This window comes from Echiichthys vipera (assembly GCF_963691815.1).
Source record: "Echiichthys vipera genome assembly, chromosome: 15".
In the NCBI taxonomy this organism is placed as follows: Eukaryota; Metazoa; Chordata; class Actinopteri; order Perciformes; family Trachinidae; genus Echiichthys; species Echiichthys vipera.
In genome coordinates this window covers 24,429,534-24,456,591 of record NC_139840.1, presented here as the reverse complement: position 1 = coordinate 24,456,591, position 27,058 = coordinate 24,429,534, and the positions used below count along the sequence as shown (strand labels likewise).

The following is a 27,058-nucleotide window of genomic DNA, read 5'->3' as shown; positions in this document are numbered from 1 at the left end:
CCTTCACACCCAAATATCTTTACAACCAGTCACTTGACATTTTCAGCATGTAGGTTGCTGGCTTGGAGGTTGTTCTTTTTTCTCGTTTCCCAAGTATTTTGATAATCAATTTATGGTTTTGAGCCTTTTTTTTAATTGAAAATATGTCTAAATTTTGTGATTTCAGCTTCTCTTCTTTAATATTTTCTGTTCTTTTCTCTTTGACAGTAAACTGAATATCTTTGAGTTGTGGACAAAACAAAAGCCTCTTGATGACGTCCTCTTGGACTTCGGGAAACATATTTTTCACCGTTTTCTGACATTTTACAGACCAAACAACTCTATCTGTTTATTTCTGCATACTTACCCTCAGTCTCCACTTGGGTCCTATCAGAGCGCTGAATGTTATTTCTTACTGTTATGTCTAGAGTGTATTTGCCCCATAAGGGATTCAAGTGTTTGTTGTAGGCATATGTTGCTCAAAATTGACTTTTAAATGCCACATTCATTTCTTCATTACCACATCCAAAGCCCCTACAAATTATCAAGAAAAAAAACATCTAGGGCATATTTCACATGATTATATAAATGTGGCTGTGATATTGTTAATGAGGAAACATACAATGCGGTTTTCCATACCGTGTCCACACAGTCACTTGTAAAGTAGGTCAATTATGTAATGAACTGATTCATTTTCACACACTTTGTTTTTAGCCACAAACGCTTTCAAACAACACCCAAAGAAAGGAAGTCGGATCTACGAGCCTGCACTTTGAGTCATAAGGATTCATACTGTAGCTGCTGCCTGTGTGAAGCAATGACTTTGTCTTTTTCATAGTACTATGAGGCTGCAGTCACTGTAGCTATGGTTGAGCTGAACGCCTCCATATGATTGTGGACTTTGTTTGAAGCCTCAGAGAGGTGGCGAGAACAGAGGATCAGAGACAGAGGGAGAGAAGGACTGACAAGGAGAGAGAGAGAGAGAGTTAGAAGAAAGAGGTCTGTTTGATTGATTTTTGACTGAGAACTTTAGTCCCTCCAATCGTAGTTTGATGTCACTGCTGTAATTACATACCGACCATGTTTTACAGAGAAGCTGTCAATCAGTGGATCATTTCAGAATGCGGGGAGCCTAAAATTGGGATTGTGTGGCTATACACTGATTGCACTGTAGGTTGATTACGGAGTACAACCACAAAGCTCCACTCCTTTGAATAAGAAAACTTGTGCTCTGTATTTATTAACACGATCCCTACTACATTAGTACAGTTGATTAGACACAACTTGATGAATCAGTTCAATCTTTGCGAGCGACATCTGCACTTGATTCATCGTGATCATCGTGACAAATAATTTTTTCATTATGATTTTCTTGCTTAAACAATTTATGCATCCAACCACAGGATAACAGAAACACTGAAGGCCTTCACACACCGGGGGCGCTCTACACTCGTCACTTTACTTTTTAGAACTGTTGTTTTTGTCATGAGTATGTTCCAAGCCCCGACCACAGCGACTTACTGGTTGATCCAGTAAGCAGCATAATTAAACCTATTTAAGACCTCGTACAAAAAACATTCTAGTCTGTATGTTTAGGTCATATCTCCATGACAACACTGAGGGGGGTGGATTTTTTTGTACCAGGTCAAAGTTTTTTGAACAATTAGGGGTGTGGCCTCTTGAGTGACAGCTAGCCTCTGGCCCTCACTTCTCCTCAGAGGTAAACGTCAGCCAGATGGACGTATGTCTCTCGCAACGTCATATACATGCCCTTTTTTGGTAAGAGGAAATGAGGCGGAGTTAAAGTCTGACAAAATGGTGACTCCCGTAGGCGTGGACGATTGGATCAAGTAGAGAACGGACCCAGATGGGTATAAAACGTCCTTTTTATACAGTCTATGATGTGTTCACATAGAACGCAAATATTAACAGCGATAAAGCAACTTTTTTTCTGAGATTTTGCACTGCAAAATAAAGACATGGGAATTTTAAAACGAGAAATTGAAAGCTCTGTAGTCCCATTCAAAACGGCACACTTTACATCTCTCAAGCTTGACGAAGGTTTATCCACTCCTTACGTTTCTTACCTTTCACAATAAAAGCCCTGGACTGGGTAACTGCTTAAAAAAGGCAGACTTGTGCAGGCATGGCATGGAGTTCTAACAGTTTTTTCATAAAAGAGTTATGACAGAAAGGTAAAAGTCTTTCTTTGCCTGTGAATAACTTTTTGGCAAAAAAGGGACATATATATTCATGCCCAGCCTAAATGACACAAACAATACATCTAAAGAAGTGTAAAGACCCCCAAACAACAATGGAATTTCATGGCATTTGATGGCATTTGAACTACTTTAGTGACTTCAGTGAATTTATTTACTGTGATTGAACCATCATCCTACTTCGCGTCATCAATGTTTTTGCTTTCTGTTGTTGTGTTTAGACTCTTCATATCATGCCCAGGAACGGCATCATCTGGAATCACATTACAGGCTCCTCCGTAAATGCCAGCGCTCTGAATGGTTATCCCGTCCCTGTGTCTGGATGAAACGCATGCAGCATTTTTGTTAAAGGCCACTACCTCTCAGCCAATGTCCCTGAATGTTGAGTACAGCTCTGGTGAACCATCTGGTATTTTGAAAAGTTGAAAGGGCTCTTAAAGTTTTGATCAAATAAAAGCAAGAGAAGGGAAAAAAGACGATATTTGAGACAGATTTCATATGCACCATCCGGGCAGTGCACTCATTTCTCAATGAATCACCTGTGATCTCCAGATTTCTTTATTTCTCTCTGACATCCAAGGGCTTTGATGTTGAATCAATGCTCCGATTTACACGCAGCACTTTCTCCCTTTCTTCACCACCGGATTTAAATTCTTGTCCATGTCTTTACCAGCTCCAAAATATGGACAGCACTATGAGTATAATGTTGATTCTGGTGCTGTTTTTGATGATGTAGGGGATGAGGATGTTAATTTTCAAAACCTCCATTGATCCAGAGAAGGCTGACTGCCTGAGGATGATAGTTGTGGATTCATGCATGCGTTCTTATCATTGATCTGGGAACGAGAGGAAATAGGAAATCGGGCGCGAGTTACATTTTAAACACTGGCATTTGTTGTGGTCCATACTGAACTCTATGTATTGATCCTATGGAGTGAGCGTGGAGCAAAGTGAGGGGAGCAGAGGAAGAGGAACAAAGGTCAGATGGCAGGAAGGGAAATGGGAGAAGCGTGGTGCTATTTGTTTCAGACTCATGTACGATGATATGACGCCTCCTTTTTATTCAGCGGTACACTCGATGCAATTTCACACACTGCGACTTCAGGCGCAAGAGAGGAAGTAGAAAATGATTTTCACTGTCTGTAATGGAGCTATTTCTGCACTTGTTCTTTACTGTTATTGGCAACAACAAAAAAAGGTCATGCATCGTCGGCTTATTTTATGACAATCGAGGCTGGATTACCAGATGTCCTGGGAGCACCGTAGCTCTAGTCATTTGATTTATTACATACTTGTTTGAGAATATGTACCACTAAAACACAATATACTATCACCTATGTTGTCTGCCTGTCTTGTAAATCAACCCTTCTTAAATATAGAGCGAATCGCAGTGATGTCGCACTAGCAAACAAATCACCTCTGGGTAGACAACTGGCGGTTGATTTACATTGCAGAGATATGTAAAATGTATCTATTCTGTCATTTTCGGCTGTAACTGTAACATTTAAAGAGATATAGTTAAACACAGCTGTCTGTTGTGTTTTCTCCTGAATGATCCGTTGTTACTGACCTCTCCGCTGTCAGGGTTCACTTTCTACATGATCTAGTTCAAAGTTCAGTACACAAATTTTAAAATTTTTGGAACTGTGAACTTAGTTCATAATTCAAAATTATGAACTAAGTTCACAGTTCCAAAAATGAACTAGTTCATAGATATTATTTTTTAATATGTTGCTGCAACATATTATTTTTTAAAATGATTGCCACAGCCCATATTCTGTAGACCCACAGACAGCAGTCATTTTAACAGTTTGAACTTATAACTGATGGCACCATTTTTGATAGCTGCAGCCCCTTAATTAAGTTTATGAAAGTTGGGTTTTTCACTTTACTCAAAGGCTGCAGGTCTCGGACGCTTTACTTCACCACCAGGTTGTCCAGCTGACAATCTGCCACTAACTGTACGCAGTTAATGGGATTTGGGTCGAGGATTTAACTTTACTGTCTTTAGATTTTTTATTTACTTGTACATACCTTGAAATGTCGGGTGCTTCAGTCCAATGTGCCGTTTCAGGTTTGCTGTGGATGTGACTGAAGTGCGGATTTTCTTTTTGAAAGCGTAAGGTTTTCTGTATCCTCACCAAACTTGTCATAAAACTTGTTTAAATGATCATAGGATGCCTCCTTGCTGCTGTCGCCTCAATGCCGCTGTCGCCTCCATACTCCATGTTTTTTTGTTTTGATGACGCATGCAGCGGTGAAACACTGGTGGCTGGTGTTGCTGAATTGTGTGTTTTTCCCACTCCATATAAAGGCCTGTTTACAGTGTGTTTTAGCTGGGGTTTCACCTGGAAGGCTCTATAGAAATCTGGCTAATGAATGAAGATAAACTGAGAGAGCGTGTTCTTCACAGACGCCAGAACGAACGCGTTCCCAGCAACGTTTACCAGGCAGAAATACAGTACATTCTGTTCACATTCACCCAAAATAAGTCCGTTTTCATGGAAGCTGGTAGAAGTTGCCAAATGATGTTATTCACGAAATATGCAGATTTCAGGGTTGTTATTTAAGTCGCTGTGTTGATCTTGTCCCAATGTTTGTGGTCATTTTTCTGTGGCTATTTTCGTCATCAGTAACTAGGTTTGGGGACCCTCAAGGGACATTTACGACCCGCCAGGCAATTGCCGCATGATAGAGAAGTGGACTGAATTAGTGGACTAGGTTTTAGTAACCTTTCTAGCGTGTCTGCTTTACTTGTGTACTAACGTCAGCAGTAAGGAAACACACAACACAGCTGTCCTTGTTTATTTTGTGGGTTAATCAGATTTGTAAAACCACATACTTTTTTTTTTTGTTTATTTATTGCAGTTCTCATATCACAAAATTTTCCCTCCAGTTAATAATTGTGTGTATGTGAGGGTGTGTGTCACTCAGCATAATACTTCCACCAGCTCTGTTGACAAGGTCTGTCTGAGGAAACATAAGATGATGAAGAAGAAACAGCTCAATGTCACTGTAGTGAAGACAACCACTGTCATTTTCAACACTTTTTATGAAACTACACTGTCACACCCACAGTGGGGTATTTAATGTAATTTGTAATAATAGCAACCAATAACAACAAAAAGTAACCATCTACTATACACACATCATTTTACCAATTATCAGATTTGGACATTTTGTGCCAAATCGTTCCCAGTTACCAAATTCAACACAAAAAAATATCTACATCTACAACCCTTAAATAAAATAAGGGTAAATAAAATAAAATATATATATACTGGAGTAAATAAAATAGACACTTTGTACTGGAGCAGGGTATTTTATCACTTATATTGGGGCATAATTTGTAAACTACAGTGTGATGTCCTCTCGTTGACATCCGTATTTCCACAGTAAGTCACTTTGAATACAACAAAAATTCTTCCAAAGCTATCACAAAATTGAAGTATGAGAGAGGCTGTCTTTTTTAAATAAAAAAAGAGATGAAATTGTGGTGGAGGGAACCTGAGAAAAAGAGTGACAGAAGGTTGAAAAGAGGACAGAGCAGGGTGCAGAGCAACAAGGGAGGTTGAGAGAGGGAGGGAGAGAGGGAGGGATGGAGTGAGGGAATAACAAGATGAGCCAGGAGGCAAGGAAGGCGGGGGAGATTCTTTTCTAATGTTAAGCCCCTTTAGCTGCTACCCTGCAAACACACACTGAGTTAGCATGAGTCACTCATGAGACCCAGACACTCTTTATAAGCCTAATATCCTCCATGCTGCAGACAAGCACTGTCTGTCACACACGCACACTTTGCTGAGTGTGTGTGTGTGTGTGCTTGTGTTTGTTTGTGTGTGTGTGTGTGTATGTGTGTGTGTGTGTGTGTGTGTGTGTGCGTGAGTGTGTGTGTGTGTGTGTGTGTGTGTATGTATGTGTATGTGTGTGGCTCCCAGTATTAGTACACTCATCTACGACGATATTATTGATCTGCCAGCAGAACGGAGACAGAACTGTCACAGTTAAGCTCTGATGAAAACCTTCCACACAACAACACACAAACACAAACACACACACACACACACACACACACACACACACACACACACACACACACACACACACACACACACACACACACACACACACACAGGGATTTCCACACACAAATTCATATTCATGCTGCAATGCAATGCAAAGCTGCTCTAATGTTACAAAAATCAAAACAAACCTATTATGATTCATTAACATTGCTGGCATAATGTGTCTGCAATCGATCATATCAAGAAACTATTCTTAATAATAGAAAAAAGTTTTCTTGGTTGCATAGAGAATTTGGAAGACTGGTTGTATAAGGAACGTATGGACAGAGGCCATTGGTTACCGTTTAAAGGGAAAAACTGGGTGTGGCGTTAGCACAGTGCTCTCGGGCATGGCAACACATGACATCAAATGTTATATATATCTGTATATATTCATCAGCCTAAGGCAAAAAGACCTGCAACATGAAATACTTTCCAGTCCCTAAACCAATTTGTCCAGTTGGGTATAGATGCTACCAACAGGAATGGATTAATCAAAATACAGCAAAACAGACATCTTGAATATTTTGAATCAAACCAAAGCCCCCGCCACAGCGACTTCCTGGTTGATCTAATACGGAAGTGCCAAAAACTGCAGTTCTCCAAGTGTCCACGAGGGTAGTTTGCACAATAGAGCAATTTCTCACTGACCCCCATGTTAAACAGGCCATTCAAAACCATTCTAGTCTGTATGTTTAGGTCATATCTCCATGACAACACTGAGGGGAGTGATTTTTTTTGTACTATGCTAGTTTTTATTTTATTGGAGGTTAAAGTTTATGAATAATTAGGGGCCCGGCCTCATGAGTGACAGCCAGCCCCTGGTCCTCACTTCTCCTCTGAGGTATATGTCAGCCAGATGTACGTATCTCCCTCCCCCCAACGTCACATACATGCCCTTTTTGGTAAGAGGAAATGATGGAGTCAAAGTATGACAAGATGGCGACTCCCGTAGGCGAGTACGATTGGATCAAGTTTAGAGTACCCGATGGGTATGCTACGTCCATTTTTTATACAGTCCATGATCAAACCTTATAAACGCAATATTGTTTTTAAGTGCCGATTCATGTTGATGGCAAAACTTAAATAAACTAAATTCCTTAAATGCAGTCATGACTGCTTCAAAGCTGAGCTCACACATGGGAGTCCGCCGCAGCAGCACAAAGGGACTCCGAACACATCGTCAGCCATTTTGGCTGCAAACTGATGTTTTCCTTAATTTAGCTTTGAAAGTCTGCCATCCAGTAAAGTGACTTGGCTGGATCCGATCCATGCTGATAAGGAGACCTGGCACACAGCTTCTGATAGTGTGTGTGTGTGAAGGTGTGTGCAACAGGCCAAGTCCAAAGCCAGCAAATTGATCTGACATCTAGCTAGCTTGAGAGTAGATGGCCCCAGCTTTGGCTTGTCGATCTGGAGGGAGAAAAAAACAAACAGTATACTGCTACTACAGTTGGGCTAAACACAGTGCTTTGGCACCAGGACTGTGTCATGAGGAGAACTTGTCCAGGCAGCAGCATCGGAGACACAAATTCCCAATAGGAATTGTGCTCCATCTCAACAGTTTGGGAAGCATTTTCCTCCATTGCTGTATTCTTTATGCTCATAAAACAAGTAGATTAGAGTCTTTGTGTGTGTGTTGTATGAATCATTTTGAATGAACAACATCAAATTCAATAAAGGTGTGTCTTATATTATCTTATCTTTAAGATGAAGCACTCCAACCACTAAAAAGCACGGGCTTATCTAGCCATTAGCCATCAGGGTTGTATGTAAGAACACAAATGTTCAATTCTGTTAGATTGGACATCAAACAGAGTTTACTATTCCAGCTCCCTACTACTAAGACTGTCTCACTGGAAAGACGACAAGATTTGTGAACTTCTGTCAGTAAGGACGACACCAAAATCCTCAGACAAATTCAAGGAACGCTAAAAGACTCGAACTAGCTCATTTGGCGTGATGTAATCCACGTCATGTCCTCCTTCCTGCTACTCTACCCCACCCCTCACTTACAGAGTATATCCAGTAAGTGACAACACATTTGTTGTGTGCTTCATGTGTAAAAGACAAACTCCGGACTATGTCCAGACCTGAATCTCCTGACATTGTCCAGGGTTCGTACGTGAAAACGCTCCTGCTCAAAGAAAAGCACTGCCGTCTTTTTTTCATGAATGGCCTCTGAGCACTTTTCCCAAAGGTAGGTTTTGTTGCTACTGACAGTAACACTTATTTATAGCCCTTGACAGGCTCAATTTTTCGACCCTTGATAACTTGAAAAAGGGGGAGGAGATGTGGAGAGCGCTGGTCTACTGAAGTCAGTGCACATCAGATTTTGTTTGTACGGTGCTCGGCTGAAAAAGATGAGTGATCATGCCCCTCTGTGAAGTTCGGCTCTCTTAGACTCTTTGTTGTCATGTTAAAGCGCATTTCTTTGTTTCAGTAGGAAGGCTTGAGTGCCTTTTCAGCACCATAAGAGAGATGTATCACAGCCATTCATTTCCGACATCATGTTCGGAAAGAAATATTTCTATCTACTTGATCGGTGGCGTGGGAGATTTTTGACACATGAAATATTTATCTGCTGAGAGAAATGCGTATACAGATACCTCCATAGATGTTATCTGCCTCTGAGCGGTTCTGGAAAGACTGGCTTCTCACACAGAGAACCAACATGTCTTCCCCCTCGCTTCTCATTTAACTTCTGGCCCCCAGTCAAAATGGCTGCCTCCCACACTGGCAGTCGAGGAAGTCAATCTGACCAATTTGGTGGGTCACAAGAGACTTCTGCTTCTCTCTCTCTGTCTCTTTCCCCCTCTGTCTGCCACTCTCTCTCTAACCATTTGTTTGGATCATGTGGACAGGGTAACAGAAATGGCGAGCTGCGCCTCATCCTGCTGTGCTTTAATCACTCGCTTCAAAGGGTCTCGTGTTTCTCTCTGTCCACAGAGGGGAGGAAAATGAAGCTCTGCTCTACCTCCACTGAATTCCTGTACATCAGACCCAGACGAGACTGATATCTCCCTTCACCTTCACTGTCCTAGCTCCAGTTTGGCAGCGCACGCTGGGTTTTTTATATAAAAAACTGTCACAATTTCAAAATACTATCAGCTGCAGCCAGACACCGAGATCTGCATTCAGTTAGTGTTACTTTCTCTGGTGATTGCAATCTGCTGCAGCACTGCTGGCAACCCGCATTACTTTATTTGCATTTGCAGCTACGCAAAGTTAAACCGCATTCTGCTGCTTTCTTACCTCGGTAATGATGCGTGTGCTCCAACAGATAAGCTTGTCATGTACTGTACAAGAAATCTGACTTCTCCCCCTATGTGTTCCAGTCTTGACTGAGGATCAAGTCTCACCAGGTACCCCTCTGCTGTGCAGAAATCTTATTCAAAATCTTAATTTCTATTTTTTTCTCCAATGTCTTTCAGCCTAAATGAGGGAATAGGTTTGTTATTTCCTTCCAAACCAACTAATATGAGTGTTTTTATCTGACCCCCTCAGTGCCTTCTAAAGTGCATGTTTTCCGTACTAAAATGATCCACATGAATGTTAACATAAAGAAGAATGCACCAACAGGAACAGTGAAGAAAAATGCCAGTGGATGTACAAAAAATGTTACAGTTGTAAAAATCAGCTAAGCAGATTTGTTATAAGGAAAGATATGTGTTCACCATGTTTAGACCTTAAAGTTGTACTCCATAAGATTTGAGATACCTTGTTTCTAGCAGTCTCTGTGGCGGTAAGATGTAACTTCAGGCGAGCCTGACATTATTATTATTATTATTATTTTTTGCTCTTTTGTTAATTTGTTTGAAACACATTCACCTCTCTTATTCCAGTCCATCTCATATATGTTACCCTCTTAAATCCATGCACACACACACATCCTATTATACTTCGACCCTTACTACAAGCCTGACTCAGAAGTTGGAATTTCCGATTATAAGTGAACGCAGCATAACTGTTGGTGATGATCTGGGCTGACAGACCTGTCAGCTGCGTCACTAACATGGCGGCTTATTAACATCTAGCGCTTGGATGTCGCCACAGACATGGATATTGTAATACCCGGCAACTAGTGGGTCATATGACCAATCACCATTGTTTTAACTCACTATTTGATATATATTAACTTAAAAGGTAATTAAATAGATGGAAATCTTACAGAGTATAACTTTAAGGATACCTTTTTACACAAAAGCTCCACAGGGTGCCATGGAAGGTTTGGTTTAACTTGGTTAAAGTGTAGGAAAAAATTATGGTCACTGTTAAAAAGAAACCAATGTGGACCTTTGGCGGGAGACGGGATAAAACAGCTGAATGTCAAAGCTTTGTACCCCCAAACATCCACCCAAACCACCTCCCTAAGGTGTTGCTGTAAAAATGTCACACTGCATGTGCCTTTGCTTCTGAGAGACAATCCTTTCATATGGCCTCAAGAGGTTCTTGTCAAGACAATGTCAGCATAGGTCATTTTGATGGTTGGATCGACGGACCAGTGCAGTCGTTTTTCTGACAAAATTCACTTTGTGGTCAGATCTAACGACAACACATCACTGTGGTGAAAGTCACCCTTTGCTGTTTGTGCTCCTACACAGCGGTCAAAGGTTAGGGTCAGCTACAGCAGCCTTGGGATTAAGTGTCTTGTTCAAGGACTCCTCAACAGGGAAGACGCCAACTTGCACAAAACCTTGGGTTGAAGAATTTCCTACCATCTCATTAGACCATCCAGCCATGCATTATGCACTTCATGGCCCTTTTCTGAGCAGCAATGTTCCTTAGTCTCCCGAGGCTGTTGACATTTTCAACCCGGTGAATTCTCTCCTCTCTTGAGGTATGAGATACAGCTGAGTTAGATATTACCTGGACAAAGCAGCAACAGATAGCCATTGTTCCAACATAATGCGCAATTAGGTACAACTCAGGTGACCGGGCAAGATAAAGCATGTAGTTACAGAGTACACTGGGGTCCTCCATCTTCCACCTCAGACTGTAATTAAAGGTCCACAATAGCCGTTCTGGGATGTGCCTGGGCTGGCTGATGGACTGTTTGACTGCCACCAGTGCAGCACAAAATCCCTGCTGGAGTCTCATTTCAATACTATCAGCATGCCTGGACTCAGTGTGATTCTTCCTCTGTAGCGTGTTTATCTGTATTCTCTCCGGATCTGCGATGTGAAATGTTTTAGGTTGCCTTGTTAACGCTCACTGGTCCTGTACAGGATCAAGCTTCCACATTTAATATCACATGCTCCTTGTAGACTCATTTGTGCTGGTCTGTGCTGTAGCAGGGTCTTGCTGCATTGTTTTACTCGTTCTAGAGCTGCTAGAGCTGCTTTGCTTCTGCCACCCAGCAACACAAGTGTTTTTCCAGAACAGCATCGACAGTTGCACCAACAACCTGCACCGTTCACTACAGGTTACTCACTGTATTCTGGGAAAAGACAAAGACATGATAAAAAAAAACCACTGTAAACTGGGAGCAGATGAATGTAGATGGATTAACATGGCAAATTTAGCTAACTAATATCGTAAACATTTTTATTGTCGCAGACTGGATAATGAAACTCGTAAGCTAATGTTGGTCTAAGACCATTGTCTTGAATCACATTCCCTGGGTACTTTGAAGTACTTCAGGTGGTACGTGATGGTCATGCATTATTCCTAAAATAATTAATACTAGATACTACTAATAATAATACTATAATACATTTAATAAATAAAAAATTTAAAATAAGTTTGATAAACCACATTTTTTTATTCAATATTCCTATTTTCAGTGCGCTCTTTAACTGCCGTAAACTGTCAACTGCAGGAACAACCACAGTCGTGTTCACAGTGATGTTTGTGAGCGGGAAGTCAGTTTTGATATTGAATGACAGGTGAAAATCAATAAAATGGATGTGTAGTAGCAATGCAGCTGAAAACACAGGGAATGACAAAGATCCTCCATGGAGCATAAACACATGTTTCTTACTAAATTATAAGTGCAACTTAAGAAGCAATTAAATGCAACTACAAGGCCGTCTTAGTGTTTTTGCTTTTTAATCAGAAATGTTTTGCACTTGTCAAGGAATGCATGGCAGACACATTTCAAAGGGGATCAATGATACATTATTCAATGCTGGTGAGGCAGTGTGTAGTCCAGGGTACTCAGATTCTAGTAAAACTTGCTCCTCCATTGTTTTCCTTGGCTTGGTCTCTGTGATGGTAGCAGTAACTCACTCATTGTATGAAAGTGCCTCAAGAGTAAAATGAAGAAAAATGGATGATGTAAAAGTTATTAAAAAATATGTATTTGATCAACTTAACTGAGAAAGATCAGGCTGTGACATCCACTAATCAGCTAATGCAGGATCAATGATCAAACATCTTGTGTGGATATTTGTGGGATGGATAATTGACCAAAACATTACTATCCTCCAGAGCACCTTAATCCAGGTAATATCAGCTCTGTGACTCATTGTTTGTGTGGCTTATAGCTGAACCATTTGATATAGTTCCTGCTCCTACTGGGATCAGCCAGTGAATTATGGGTCTCTTTGAAGAATTTCAGCTTGCAATGCTGCCTGTTTTGTGGTGCACCATATGTCAGTTTTCCTGGAGCGTCTGATTATCATTCTCCATTGTGGGAGAAAATAAATTCTGATATTTAGACACTGCACTCTGCAGCAAACTGGCTTCTTGTGAACACACACACAGAGTAGTTATAACACCAGCTCCTGCACTAGTTAAGGTTCTACTTGATATCATATCATGTTCATGTTTGCCATCTACGTTTTTAGAAATAGGGTATTGTGGATGTTACCATAGCGACAGGGTTTACACAACAAATGTTTTCCATGCCTCAGACTCTTCATGCTGTTATCAGCTACTTGGCTCCACACTCACGTTTCTCATAAACAGGATTTTGGCTTATCTGGGTTATTGTAATTGTAATGTGGCATGCAGCCTGCATGTGGAAATTCACAAATCGAACAGGGGTAGTACAGAAAGATATGCTGCACTGACTTGATGTTTGGTAATGCAGAGGATGGGTGTAATAGATATTTGGAGACACACTGTGAAGGTAAACCATGTGCAGTATGTCCTCATGATGTAAAGTATTCAAATATAACATGTTATTAGCTACAAAGAGTGGTATTCTAAGAAATTGGGACTGCTTTTAATGATCGCTTACAGAACTATCTGGTCTATATCTTTGAAGCTGTACTCGTCAATATTTATACGACCAATGGGTCAAATGAGTCATATAAGTCATAAGAAAGGGGGTCCCTAATAATGACACGAGCTATCATTCAACTCTGTCATCTCTCCCAGCTTTACAGAGCTTCATACTCCATTTAAGTTAGTGTTTTTGGATTTACAACCTACAAATACCCCATATGCTTCAGTCTCACCGTTCTCATCGATCTCATTTCCAGAAGCAACAGGAAGGTACTTCCTTTAAAAAAGCCACTGTGCGTTACCTGCGGAGCACCAATTAGCAGACAGAGAAAGTTAGCAACTAGCTGGTTAACATAGCATTTAGCATCTAAAGAGTACTCAAGTGCTAGCTTCTGTTACTTTTTGCCAACTCAATCTTACTACGATGTGCAACTATGACAAGTGGCCACTTCAAGCCACCAAGCTAATGTGTACGCTAATGTCATAATGTTCAACGCTCAACACTCTCATGAAGTTATTTTTAGTAAGATTCTTTTAATCATGGATCATAGCACTTGGCTGCCCCACGATTGAATTAGCCACATAACGTTAGCTACAGAATGTTAGCTGTATTGCTAGTTGTCTCATCTAATGCTAAGTTATCAAGTTAGCAATTTAACGTTATGTAAGCTAACTAATTAGTTGCGGCTATTTCATTAGAATAAAATGACATAACATGAATAATGTGACTAAACTGAATACAATTTTAATACATTAACTCATTCGTGAAATTATTTCTACGAGACAATGAAGACAATGACTTTCATGATTCTTCAAGACTTCATCAAAAACTAATTTCAGACCCTTAAGGGCCCTTCCCATGATAAGCGTTTCGCACTGGGCTTAACGCGGGGTTGGGCGCAGATACGGCTAAATCAATGTTAGTATTAAAACAACCGTTAGCTCGTTAACTGCCTCTTCACAAACCTGGTGAGATGCTTATAAACCTCCGAGCATCACGTTTTCTTCTACTTTATTTATGACAAAGCCCCCCATTAATTAAATTTTACCAGCCGTCACTGATTGTTGGACTTACACATGACTTTGAATGTGCCCTGTCTGCTAAATGTGTAGACGGTAAATTGTTTGCGATCACATCAGCAAAACAAGGTAATCAGCTTGTTGAGGACTTAGCTGCCTCCAATTCTGTCCAAAACCCCTTATTGAGGCGGCTTTAACACTCAGTAGACAACAATTTCCTGTTCAGTGACAACTAACAAATTACTTAAATTAAAAACTACATCAGATGACAACATTTTAAAAGAACATTTGAAAGGCAAACCGAATAATCCATCTCACAGACTCCGACCTTGTTGATTGTTGTGAAAGTCATGGAATATGATTCACATCATTTTCTTATTCATCAGAACTTATTTATTCAGATTTTGACTTTATGCTGTCACCATGTATCTATTTTAAATGTACAGTCTCACAGCAGTCCCACCATCTACCTCATTTGGCGTTACAAATTCATTTTTATTATCAGAGTGTCGTCTGAGCAAACAGCAGAAAGGGGAGGCGGCGCTCCCAAAATTCATGATTATGTGTAAAGCAAAGTCAAGCGGCAGTGACTGATGATCAAATAAAGAGAGAGAATGAATATCAACGAGGCACTAAAGCAAGTCTACTTTTCTTTGAAGGGTAAAGAAAAACTTTGAGGTGACACATTTTAATGCTAATTTAGACTTTATTTAGATGACTCTACACTTTTGAAAAATGCAACATCAGTGCTAGTTGTGATGAGAGTGTGAATCAGATCGCAGTGACATGTGAACAAAGCATCCAAAGGTAACTGTGATTGTAGCTTACAGCCCGATGGAACTTATGCATAAAATAACATCTGCATTTGCAAAAGTCCTCCACTTTGCTTGCCTATGGGTTGGATTTCTGTCCAAGTAAAGTCTGCTCCTGAGTCAACTAATAACCACACTGTGTCTATGGCTCTGAATAAACATGGCTGCATTATTGTTTGATGGTTTCCAAGAGCTAAAAAGGCTTCTTGATTTTTTTTTTCTTTATGGGTGGCTCTATTATCTAACAGCTCTGTGTAGCAGAGGGCTGGCCATTGTGGTCAGAAGAGATAACAGATAATATGCAGGGCATGGAAATAGATGGATTATATGGACTGGGTTCAAAATTTGTTTATTGGGTGGATAAAATGACAGGCTTTCCATTGCTATCTCTGGCATTCGCTCTTTTAAGCCCCCATCATTGGATTTAGCAGAGCTCTCCCTCTCTGTGTCATATTTCAACTTTACTCTTTCGTGTTTCCCCCTCTCTATCTCTCGTCTAGTATCCCTCCCTCTCTCTCTCTTTCTCTCTCTGTATTATATTCCCACTTCCATTTTCTACCTGTATTGTTTCCCCTCTCTCTCTCTTTGTATCTGATTCCTTTTCTCCGTCTCCCTCTTCTCTCCAATTCTTCTCATTTTCCTCCCCTTAATGCTGCAGACCAGCCAGATAGAAGACGTGGTCAGAGAGCAACAGTTTTGTTTTGTAACATTACCTACTTTTCTCCAGGAATAGCACCAAATAGCCGAAATGCCCCCTTCAAAGCATCTGAAAATATCCGATTATATATTGTATCAACAAGGAGCTGATCGTTATTTGAAATCGGAGATTATTACGCTTCCCATCTGTTCTTTTATCCAATCGAAAATAACATCTTTAACAGGTGGTGCTTTTAAATAAAATTGCCATAAAAGGGCTCAAGTATTGTAATAGAGAGCTTAACTATCTGATTTGAATTATAGCTCGAATTGTCCCCTTACCTTGACATGTATATCCCCACCTGTGGTAAAGAGGCAGAGGCAGAGGCCAGTGCTAAAATGGCAGTGTGTGACACAGGTTAATGGACTCGATTTCTAGTAAAGTAGCATCAGGTTTTAATTTTAGAAACCTGTACTCGGTGGGGCTCCGGACACATTGGTAGTCCTGCAAAACTCTATTTTCATATTTTATTACAAGCTTTTAGCTTATTATCTCATTTTGGAGGATTAATATTAGGTGAGCAATTAAAGCTTACCATAATAGTTGCATCTAGAGCCAGAGTTTTCTGACTGTGACCTTTACAAATCTCTTTACAGACAGTTTGGACGGTTTGACAGTTACCTTGAACTTCTTTTAGTCTGTTCTGCATCCTCTGCATCAGCTTTTGGTGCAGCTGTTTTGCACTGATTATGATTGCTGTGCTCACATCTGCCTAAATTAATCATACCAACCAGATTCCAATACATCCAGACTAAATGACACAGGTTCAAATACGGCTTAAAATACTTGCTGGAGGCCTTTTGGGATAATGTAGTGTTATTGCTGATTTTTGCAGTAAACAACATTGTCCTTTACTTGGGATTATGTTATTCAGGATTATGCTGTTTGGATTTTGTGAACATCAAAAGCAGCAGAGAATGTCTAATAACATATTAGATAGTTTTTTAATTAATTAATGACATCTAAAGCCTTGTGGTGGCACATTCACACACACACACACACACAACAACAGTGTTTATCCCTTTGCATGTGCAGAGGTGTATGTGGCTAAGGTACACACATGCACACAACATTTTATCATTAACGGTGATGAAGTGCCATGCCATGGCGTGACCTGCAGCAGGCGAGTTGATCGCGCTGTCAATTAGTCCTTGCTCTCGGTCCACTAATTATAATGTCACATCCCATTGACGCTCAATAGAGATTCAAGTGGAAGAGAAAAAACGAGCACTGTGTTTCCAGGGCCAAGAGGTCAATGAGCTGTTTCAAATACTGAGGTCTGAATAGTTGTACCTGGTGGCTCAGAGGAGGTGTAGGACTGTATGTGGGCAGATGGGAAGAGGAAGACTGCAGCTGGTGGTCCAAATCTGTGAACCCAAAGGCATTCATCCTACAATAATATAAAACAGAAAAAGTATCAACCATTGTGAGGGATGGAGATTTGGTGAGGTAGTCAGTAGGACCACTACTTTGGTCCAGAACCAATGATCTCAACAACTGTTGGATGGATTCTGTCTTTGGGGACTTTACCTCCAGCACCACAGCATGGGCTTGACATTTTGTGTTTTTGAGTGAAATAATCCAGAAACTATTGGATAGATTTCCTTGACATTTTGTAAAGATATCCATAGTGCCCAGAGGATGAATCTGTCCGACTTTGGTGATCCCCTGACTTTTGATCTACCGTCACCATGACAGTGACATATATCATAACTACTGGACTGGACTGCCATGATGTTTGGTGCAGACACTCCTATCAGTGTTGGTGAGCATTACCGACCAACGTAGCATGTGGCCACCTGACAGGATGATTTACTATGTTTATGTTTATGTTTACAGACAGCTGTTTACTGAAGCCTAGCGTTTGGCTAGAACAAGCAAGCATTAGTAGAGGGAAATCTGGCTAGAGGTGAATTCTTCCGTGAAGATTTCTGACCAAAGAGACCAGTTTACTCTCGCATGGCATTTGTTTACAGCTTTGCACCCCTGTTCAACAATGCTGTGTGGGCACAAACACTCAAACAAATGCAGCAACTGTATCATTTTAGTCCCTAATTGGAACAATTTTTTTACCAAATTTTGATATTTAAATAATTGTTGAAGTCATTAGTATATTGGCTAATAATGACTTCAACAATTATTTAAATATCAAAATAGTTGGTGATTGATTTTCTGCTAATCTACATAAATGATTAATCAACTAATTGCTTTGGCACTCATAGATTTAACACAAAAGGCTTCGCTGACAGAGCTGAATGACAGAAGAGAAGAAATCTGCCCCCGCCCCCCAGTGAACACACCCAGATTCTGATTCATGATCCAATCCACCTGTGTTAGATTGAGGATTGTTCTGCTATAGTTCAGTCTACTTTAGCTTATTCCCCTCAAAGATATTGTGTTATGTCCTGATCCTCTTCTCGTCTCCTCTGGCCTAGTTTTTTCGAGTCGGTTCTGCTCTGTTTTGATCTCCCTGATAACTCAAGCACGTTCCTATATTTACCCCTCCGGCTCAGACAGAAATCTGAAACCCTCCGGACTGTTTCATGTTCCAGTTCCAGCCCCTGTCGATGTAACCACTCGATGATAACACAGCTTGTTCTCTTTTTTGCACTGTTTACAACGAGGTTCCTACGTGAACACTTAGCTTACATTTTGTTTTACCTACATCACATCTCAGTGTGTGCTACACGGTGGTGTAGTGGTTAGCACTGTCGCCTCACAGCAAGAAGGTCACAGGTTCGCATCCCGACCTTGGCCTTTCTGTGCGGAGTTTGCATGTTCTCCCCGTGTCTGTGTGGGTTTCCTCCAGGTACTCCGGTTTCCTCCCACAGTCCAAAGACATGCATGTGTTAGGTTAATTGATGAGTCTAAAAATTGCCCGTAGGTGTGAATGGTTGTCTGTCTCTGTACGTCTCTATGTGCCCTGTGATAGACTGGCGTCCTGTCCAGGGTGTACCCCGCCTTACGCCCGGTGTCAGCTGGGATCGGCTCCAGCACCCCCGCGACCCCGACCCCGGGATAAGCGGTTGAAGATGAATGAATGAATGACATCTCAGTGTTTGGTAAATAACACACATTTGCATTTACTCAGAGTGTTTTCAATAACACCAAGGCAGCATTTTGACACCAGGAAAAAGAGTGTGAGGACCAGAGTCTGTCCTGAGAAAAGACTCAGCCTTTGTAATCAGTACTGGCTGTCTGAACCCAGACTAGTGATGATAATCCTCATCATCCTGCCCCATCCAAGGTGTGTGTCTGATAGAAACAAACTCCATCCTCCGAGACACCCGATTTCAGTCTCGGGTTTCAGCAGTTTGTGTGATGCATTGGCCTCCTTTGTGTAGCAGATGCGTGCCATTGTATAGCTTGTGTGTGTGCACATTTTTGGGGTGTATTGTTTTCTATAATAACGCCAGATGAATGAGGAGTCTGCTTTGCTGACAGAGGGTCCCATTAACATGTAGCGCGTGACTTCCCTCACAATCCGTCACACACTACATACACAGACACACACACACAGACAGAGAATGGAGGTAATCAATGGGATGATTTAATAGCATCTGTTCTGTGTCCGCAGGGAGTAAATAGCATTCATCGTTAGCTGCAGAGGCTGTGGGTTACAGATATGGAGGATTTCCTACCAAAATGCTTTTCGTTTTTGAATCATGCGGCAACGTTGACAAGAGGGAATATTGCTACATGATAGACATCAGTCTGGTTTTGAAAAACTCTGGGGATGAAACGTTCAAATCATAGCTCATTTTTCAGTTTTTTAGGAATAGATTCACATTTTGACAAATAAACATATTAGTTTTCCTGCCAAGAGTAAGATGAGAAGATTGATACCACTATTATGTGTGTTTGCTAAATAGAAAGCTAGAATCAACAGGCGGTTAGCGTAGCAGAGAGGGTTGAGGCGGAGGCGGGGTTCCCTTGGGGGGCTCCGAAGAGTTTCAGGGGAGGCTCACTGAATGGAAAAAAATATCACATGAGTTATTACATTCGTTATCAAAGAAGATCACACAGAATAGTCAAAATGTGTGTGATTTAGTTATAGAGATAGTTCAGAGGTACAGGAGTTTGGGAGGTTTTTTTTCACACTTTTCCAGGGTAAGAAACTTATAAATGTCTAAGAACTGACCTTTTTTATGTATTTGATGTCTGAAGTTATTTCAAATAGCAATAATTGACTGTCTTGGCTCTATTGTTGACCATCTATGGTGTCAAATAACATAATAATGATCCCATAGGCATCAGATTTCAAGTAAACCCAGGTTAGGCGGCGTCTTTTTCCAAGCTTTGTCTGAGAGGACTTTGAAAGCATCTGTTTTAGCATTAAGACTGGAAGATAAGAATTAGCTATCTTGGCTTTGTCCAAAAGTTTAAAAAATCTGGCACTTAAAACCACAACTGGCAGGTTTTACACTTTCGTTCGTGTGTATGTCACACAAAAAAAGTAATGTTGTAATGTTGTGCATTTTAGAGGTGCTGGTGGTTTTATCCATCCATCCATCTTCAATCCCTTGCCTAGGGCTGTTGGGGGTGGGGGGCTGGAGCCGATCCCACCTGACATCTAGCATAAGGTGGGTAGCACCCTGGACAGGACATCAGTCTATCACAGGGCACATAGAGACAAACAGAGACAGACGACCATTCACCCTCATATTCACACCTACGGGCAATTAATCAATAAAACCGAACACCTGCATGTCTTTGGATTGTGGGAGTAAGCTGGAGAACCCAGAGAAAACCCACACTTGTAATTTTAATTTTTTTTTTTTTTTTGTATAACTTTGGACCGAGCCAGTTTCCCTCTGACTCCAGTCTACGAGCATAGTGGTGAGAGAGAGAGGGTGGTCGAATTTTCCAAAATGTCAAATGTCATTTCCGAAAAATATTTGATTTGCCATGTTCATCACACAGAACCCACCGGTCATCCACCAGTCGAGGAGGATGTGAATATTAAATGTGTGTACACACTGCAGTGATCCGCTACTTGTTGGCAGTCAGTTATCAGTCCATCTAACCTGCAGACAGCTTGCTTTATTATTAGTTTTGCCTACAGCTTAGCAGTCGTTAAGTCTGCTGCATTCACTCTTGCTGACGTGGATTCATAGTAAACATATCAGAAAGACTTGACAGGACTAACTGACGGGGCTATTAGCTTCTTTATAAACCCAGTCCAGCAGTTTTTACAGCCGTGCAATCGTCTGACAAAGGATTGATGTTGAAAGAGGAAAGTTGAAAGAAATATAAATGACAACTCCTCGTCTATAAGGTGAACGATAAACCCTGCAGCCGAAGAATAATAAAAGTCTAAAGATCTATAGCAGTAAACAGTATTGAACAAGTGTCAGAGAAGCTCCAACTGGAGGAAACACCCGGACAATTAACAACTGGTGGTCACACTGGAAGGATGCCATTTCTCTTACATATAAATGATACAGGCCGTGAAAGGTTTTGTTCCACGGTGTAGATTTGTATCCACTGAAACATTGGACGTCCATCCTGCATCAGTGCTTCTCATTACTTTCCTTAAATGAGAGCTCGTGCCTGTAAAAAACCTGCTTGTCTCAGCTTTGTTGTGGTCATTACGGGTCAGATGTCCCTTGTTCTTCCACTTTAGCGTAGGAGTAAGCAGTGTATCAAAGTGGGAAACTGCAGCATGTGGCAGCAATCCAAGAAGATAATTATGCACAGCGGCGCAATCGATTCTACTTACAAAAAGTTGGCAATATCTGTTACAGTTTGTAAATGAGCGTTTTAATCTCAAAACGCTTTACTGGCAGTTGACAGTTATTCACACTTAAGGCAGTTATTGAGTCATTTAGAAACTCAATGATTTTATGATTCCTGTTCCAGGTGCCTCAGTCATAGGCCTAGTATAGTGTTGACTATCAGACAGTAAAGCAGGTAAATAGCAGGCACTAGTCCAACTTGGTCCACTCATTTCAAAGCAGTGTATAGTCCAGGGGTGTCAAACACAGGCCCGTGGGCCAAATCTGGCCCGTGATGATTATATTTGGCCCGCAAGATCATATCAAGGTTCTCTGAGAGCTGGCCCGCAAGTACAAAGCACTTGTAGATATTGAGTGTGGCCCGCAAATTTGTCACTGTGAATTTGAGTTTGACACCCCTGGTATAGACCCTCGGGATATGCATCTAGTCAAGCTGTTGCAGACATCTGCCGACAAAAGTAATAGTAAGATTTCCTTAACTTAAAACTTCAATGCAATACGAATATTGCATTGAAAAGAATATATAAAAGATACTCGATACTCTTCTGATAACACAGCAAAAAGAAAAGATTATTCTCAGGCACACAAAATAGGACATTTGCAAAGGACCAATACTTCAGTATCAGCAGTAAAAATGGTCCTTAATTGATAACTGAGATTGATGATTTGCCTTCAATGTCAAATTTACAAGAATCCACTGAAAATTAAGAATGAGTTGAAGAAAAAAATGAACCAAGTATGTACTGATTGCCCATGACAAGGTTGAATTAAACGGCAAAATTTTCAATGGGGAGTTTTGTGACTTATGTTGCTGTTGACTATGTGTTGTAATGTTCAGAAAAGAGTCAGTGAGTCACTTTTGCTTTTAGTCATGAATCCTGCTGAGATGATACACAGTTGTGTGCATGATACGACTGTGATGACTGAGGGAGTATATAAAAGTGTATCCTATTGGTTTTGATTACACTATACCCAAGAATTTCCCGTTTTGTCATCCTTCAGCTCAAGGTAAAACATTTAAAAACTGCAAATGGAGATATATTGTTTACACCAGATGGTATACAACTCTTCAAACCAGCATTTTCCATCATGTTCCTGTTTTATTACTACACTATAAAGCAGATTTTGATGGAACAAGAGACGGTTTGTAGCATGTGAGGCTGATGGAAATGCTGTTACACTGCAACATTTGAAAAAGTGAACAAAATGTCATTTTTGCTCATATTTCTAACCCTGTTTGCTTTCTGTTGTTTTTCTCCTGCAGCTCAGCCGATGAGAAATTCCGCTGGAACAACCAAGGTAATGTTTCCTCTCAAATCATTTATTTTGTCTGCTTCTCTATTGTTTGCGTTCCTGTGCTGCACCATGCTGACTGTGCTTTATTATATTGGTAGCAATTGTAAGAAAAAAAATCCCCCATCATGTACGAACAATATATTGATGCAATCCTGTGAAAGAACTGTGGCGGCTGCAGCAGTTAAAATGCTCACTCAAGCTCACTCTCTGCACTGCAAGCTAAATAAAATATTTTAATTCCCCCTCTGACAACTGAGTAAAGGTCAAACGGCATTTGCAAATAATTGTGAGTGTTTATTTCACCTGTTTGGAGAGCCAAATGGGAAGTGTTTTCCATAAAGGGGAAAACAAGTATCAATGAGTGCAGGGCCTTTTAGATGATTTGAAAGTCAAATGTGGACACCTCTCGGGGCTTGACAACCTCTTTGATGGCATTTGAGTTGGAACCCAGGGGTCCGTTTCACAAAGCAGGTTTAGTGAAAACTCTGAGTCTGTTAACCCTGAAATGAGGGAAACTCTGAGTTTTCCGTTTCACAAAGGGAGGTAACTCAAACCAGAGACAGAGGGGTAACTCTAGCCTGTTTCACAAAGAGAGGTAACTTAAACTCGGTCTGTTACCATGGTAACATGCTCTCTGAAACTAACCTGGTCGGGACCAGGTTTTTCTCAGCAAACCTCGAGTTTCTCTCTGTCTCCGCCCTCTTTCAGCCACACACGGTGTTTGATTTCCTCATTCATTCAGTCAGCACGCGAGTTTTGGCGTAGTATAGTTCTGTCGTCTGTTTTTTCAGAAATTCATTGCAAACATCAGACATTAGAAGTTATATTAGGTGGCGACTATTTCACTACCATGGCGTGTCCTTTTGATAACGATCCCGTGGATGAAGGTGCAGCATTACTGCACAGAGAATTAAATATTCGTGAGGAGATGATTATCAAACTATTGATTATAGATGTTCTTACATTTCCAGGCAGTTCTCTTTTTGAGCGGTACAGTTTCACGTCACAGTCCTTCATTTACATACACAACCTCATCCGTCCTTACATAACCAACATCAACAACCAAAGTCATGCTCTCACATCCCAGCAGATATTCTGTGTTGCGCTGCGTTTTTTTGCAAAAGGGAGTTTTTTTATACAACGTATAAAAATCAGTCACTAGGCCTACATTAGAAGTTATATTAGGTGGTGATTATTTCCGCTACCATGGCATGTCCTTTTGATAACGATCCCGTGGATGAAGGTGCAGCATTACTGCACAGAGTATTAAATATTCGTCGGGAGATCATTATCAGACCGCACATAGACGTCCTTGCATTTCCAGCGGTACCGTAGTTGTTGTGCCGTATTCAGCACCCATGCCGTGAAATGCACCCCCTCACATTATAGGTGATATTCTGGATCAGAAGGCTGTTGTTTCGACCTATAGGAGTAGTTTATATATATATATATATATATATATATACATTTCCAACATTAACAACCAAAGTCATGCTCTCACATCCCAGCAGATATTGTGTGTTGCGCTGCGTTTTTTGCAAATGGGAGTCTTTTATACAACATATAAAACAGCCACTTACGGTAATATTTACTTTACCATGTAAAACATGCTCAAAATGAGGCGTCACCATGAGATTGTGCCGATGTTTTTACCTGTTTGAACAATGTTTTTATGTTTCATCTTAAGCTGCTGCCAAGTGCGCTTCTCCCCCGCGGGGTTGCACTTGAATGAAATAAACTAATAGACTAACACTCAAGTAGTTCCCTCTGAGATATTACTGTGATTGCAACAGGACTACATTTAAACTTACGCACTGACCCGAGCAGCAATGTTCTCCCGCGCCGTCTCCCTCTCTTTTGCTGCTGCAGCGGTGTTACACATTCGGCGAAAACCTGCTCAAACTCTCCGTATGAGCGCATTCATATTTACAGTTCCAGTGGTTGCATAGCGCTCCCCTTCCCTGTTGCCATGGTGACTCGTCGAATCAGGGCTCCATTGATGCTGTCTTTTTATACTTGTGGTGCACGCGCTTAACTCCAGGTCAAACTACTCTGAGTTGATCAACCTAACGCAAATCAGCTGTTCTGGAACCGAAAACTCAGAGTTTCCTATCTCAGAGTAGATCAACTCAGAGTTCAGGTTTAGACTCAGAGTTTCTTGAACCTGCTTTGTGAAACGGACCCCAGGTCTCTCTCTCTCCTTCTGTGTCAGTCATGTTGACATGTGTAGGGTATTGAGAGTAGATCAATTGTCTGTGTGCGGGGTTGGCAACCTCTGCCAATGAGGCGGTGACTAAAGGTTTGTGGTCAAAATCTTTTTTACTGAAGGCTTTCCTCGTCTGCTTTGGTCTTCATCCATCTGTTGCGCTGAGGCCCAACCGCTCGGCCTCAGAGACTAAATCTACTCTGTCACGAAAAAAAACGAAGGAAAAACCCTCCCTCACTCCAATCAGACCTTTTGATCTCGTCATCACTCACAAATCATTAAAAACCCATCACTTTCTGGATCAAGCAGGTTTAAAGATGAGTTTTGGCTTGTGTGTGTGAGGGTAAGAGTAAATCCAGCGTAATGCAGCAGACAGCACTGGAAATGTTTCACCGACAGCATCAACATCATCAGTCTGCAACTGCGTCAGTCAAAGTCAATAAAATCAGCCTCCTAAATCCACTCAAAAGGCTTCTACCATCTCTCTCTCTCTCTCTCTCTCTCTCTCTCTCTCTCTCTCTCTCTCTCTCTCTCTCTCTCTCTCTCTCTCTCTCTCTCGACAAGAGATTTATGGTGCTCCTCTGACTCATTTGTAAGTTTTATCCCCTTTGGCAGCCCTCTCTAACTTTAAGACACTGGGCATGTTGTCAGCCTCACTCTGACAGACAAACGGCTTAATATCTAAGTACAAGGTGGCGCCCCATGGACCGAGATCCCACAAGATTTGTTACTGGATTAGGTTGTTACCCTTGACCCAAGATTTATCCTTACACATTACTCAGGGATTAAAGTTCTCTGTCACTGCGATGGATTTCCATCATTCAGAGAGGACATGTATGGGATCAGTGTAGATAGAGTGTCATAGAGTGTGGTCTTTAACTGCTCTGTAAAGTGTCCTGAGATAACTTTTGTCATGATTTGGCACTATAAATAAAATTGAATTCAATTGAATTGAACAAAAAAACATGGTTTTTGAGGACAAAGGTGATGTTATACCCTGGCAGTAGGTCATTAGCTGTGAATTCACCTGGGACCAGAGTTAGGCATGGATGCGTTATTTTTTTCACACCCATGTTCCGCCTTGTCCCGCCCTACTGTGCCGTGATTGGTTAAGTATTGTTGCCTTGACTCATTCCAGTGATTGTTTTATACTAAAAGGTTTTATGGGTGTCAACTTTGAGCTGTAGTGCTTTCATCACAGCACAGTAGGGCGGGAGCAGGCGCAACACGGGTAGGAAAAAAACAAACGCATCATGTACGTTAGCGAGTGACGTTATGGTCGCCGTTGTGGCTCATAAAGCAAAGTACTGAAACATCATGAGGTAAAAAAAAATCAGAAGACTAGGAAATTGGTCTTACTTTCTGCTCTAAAATAGCAGTAGACAGTGTGTACACACCTAATGTAACTAGAAGGGGAATGTGATATTCATTTGCTTTAATCCCTGAAATTACTCTGCGATGAGACATGAGTAAAGTCACGTTTTTAGCTGCTCATCCTCATGAATTTGGACTTATATGGTTTAGATCTTATTTTATTTTGATGGGTGAGATGTGGAAGGATAACCAGAATTAGGGGGGAAAGCATGGATGTGGTTGTCAGTGTGGTCAGAGTAAGGCAGGCTTCATCCTCGAACACCCATATTTACTGTGTCTGTGGTTTGTGGGGACTTGAATACAGCCTGTAGTCAATGTGTACAGCACACGACTAGTTTTTTAAACAGCTCTTTCTGTGTATTTTTATCTTTCTTACACATGCTAACTTTGTTGGAAAACTGAGTTTTTGGCTCGTAATGTCGGTGTGAGTGCTGTTATCTCATAGCTTTATACCCATCGTAGTAGAGGTAGTTCCTCTAATAC

The 27,058-nt window shown here is 41.0% G+C and overlaps 1 protein-coding gene across 1 annotated transcript in view; it reads left to right on the top strand.

The window, feature by feature from the left end:
* ctnnd2b (catenin (cadherin-associated protein), delta 2b) overlaps positions 1-27,058 on the top strand; it is a 174,380-nt gene that overhangs the window by 69,603 nt on the left and 77,719 nt on the right. Inside the window, exon 4 of the mRNA XM_083928526.1 lies at positions 22,964-22,998. Coding sequence (XP_083784652.1) covers positions 22,964-22,998 — 35 coding nt within the window. The remainder of the gene's footprint in view (positions 1-22,963; positions 22,999-27,058) is intronic.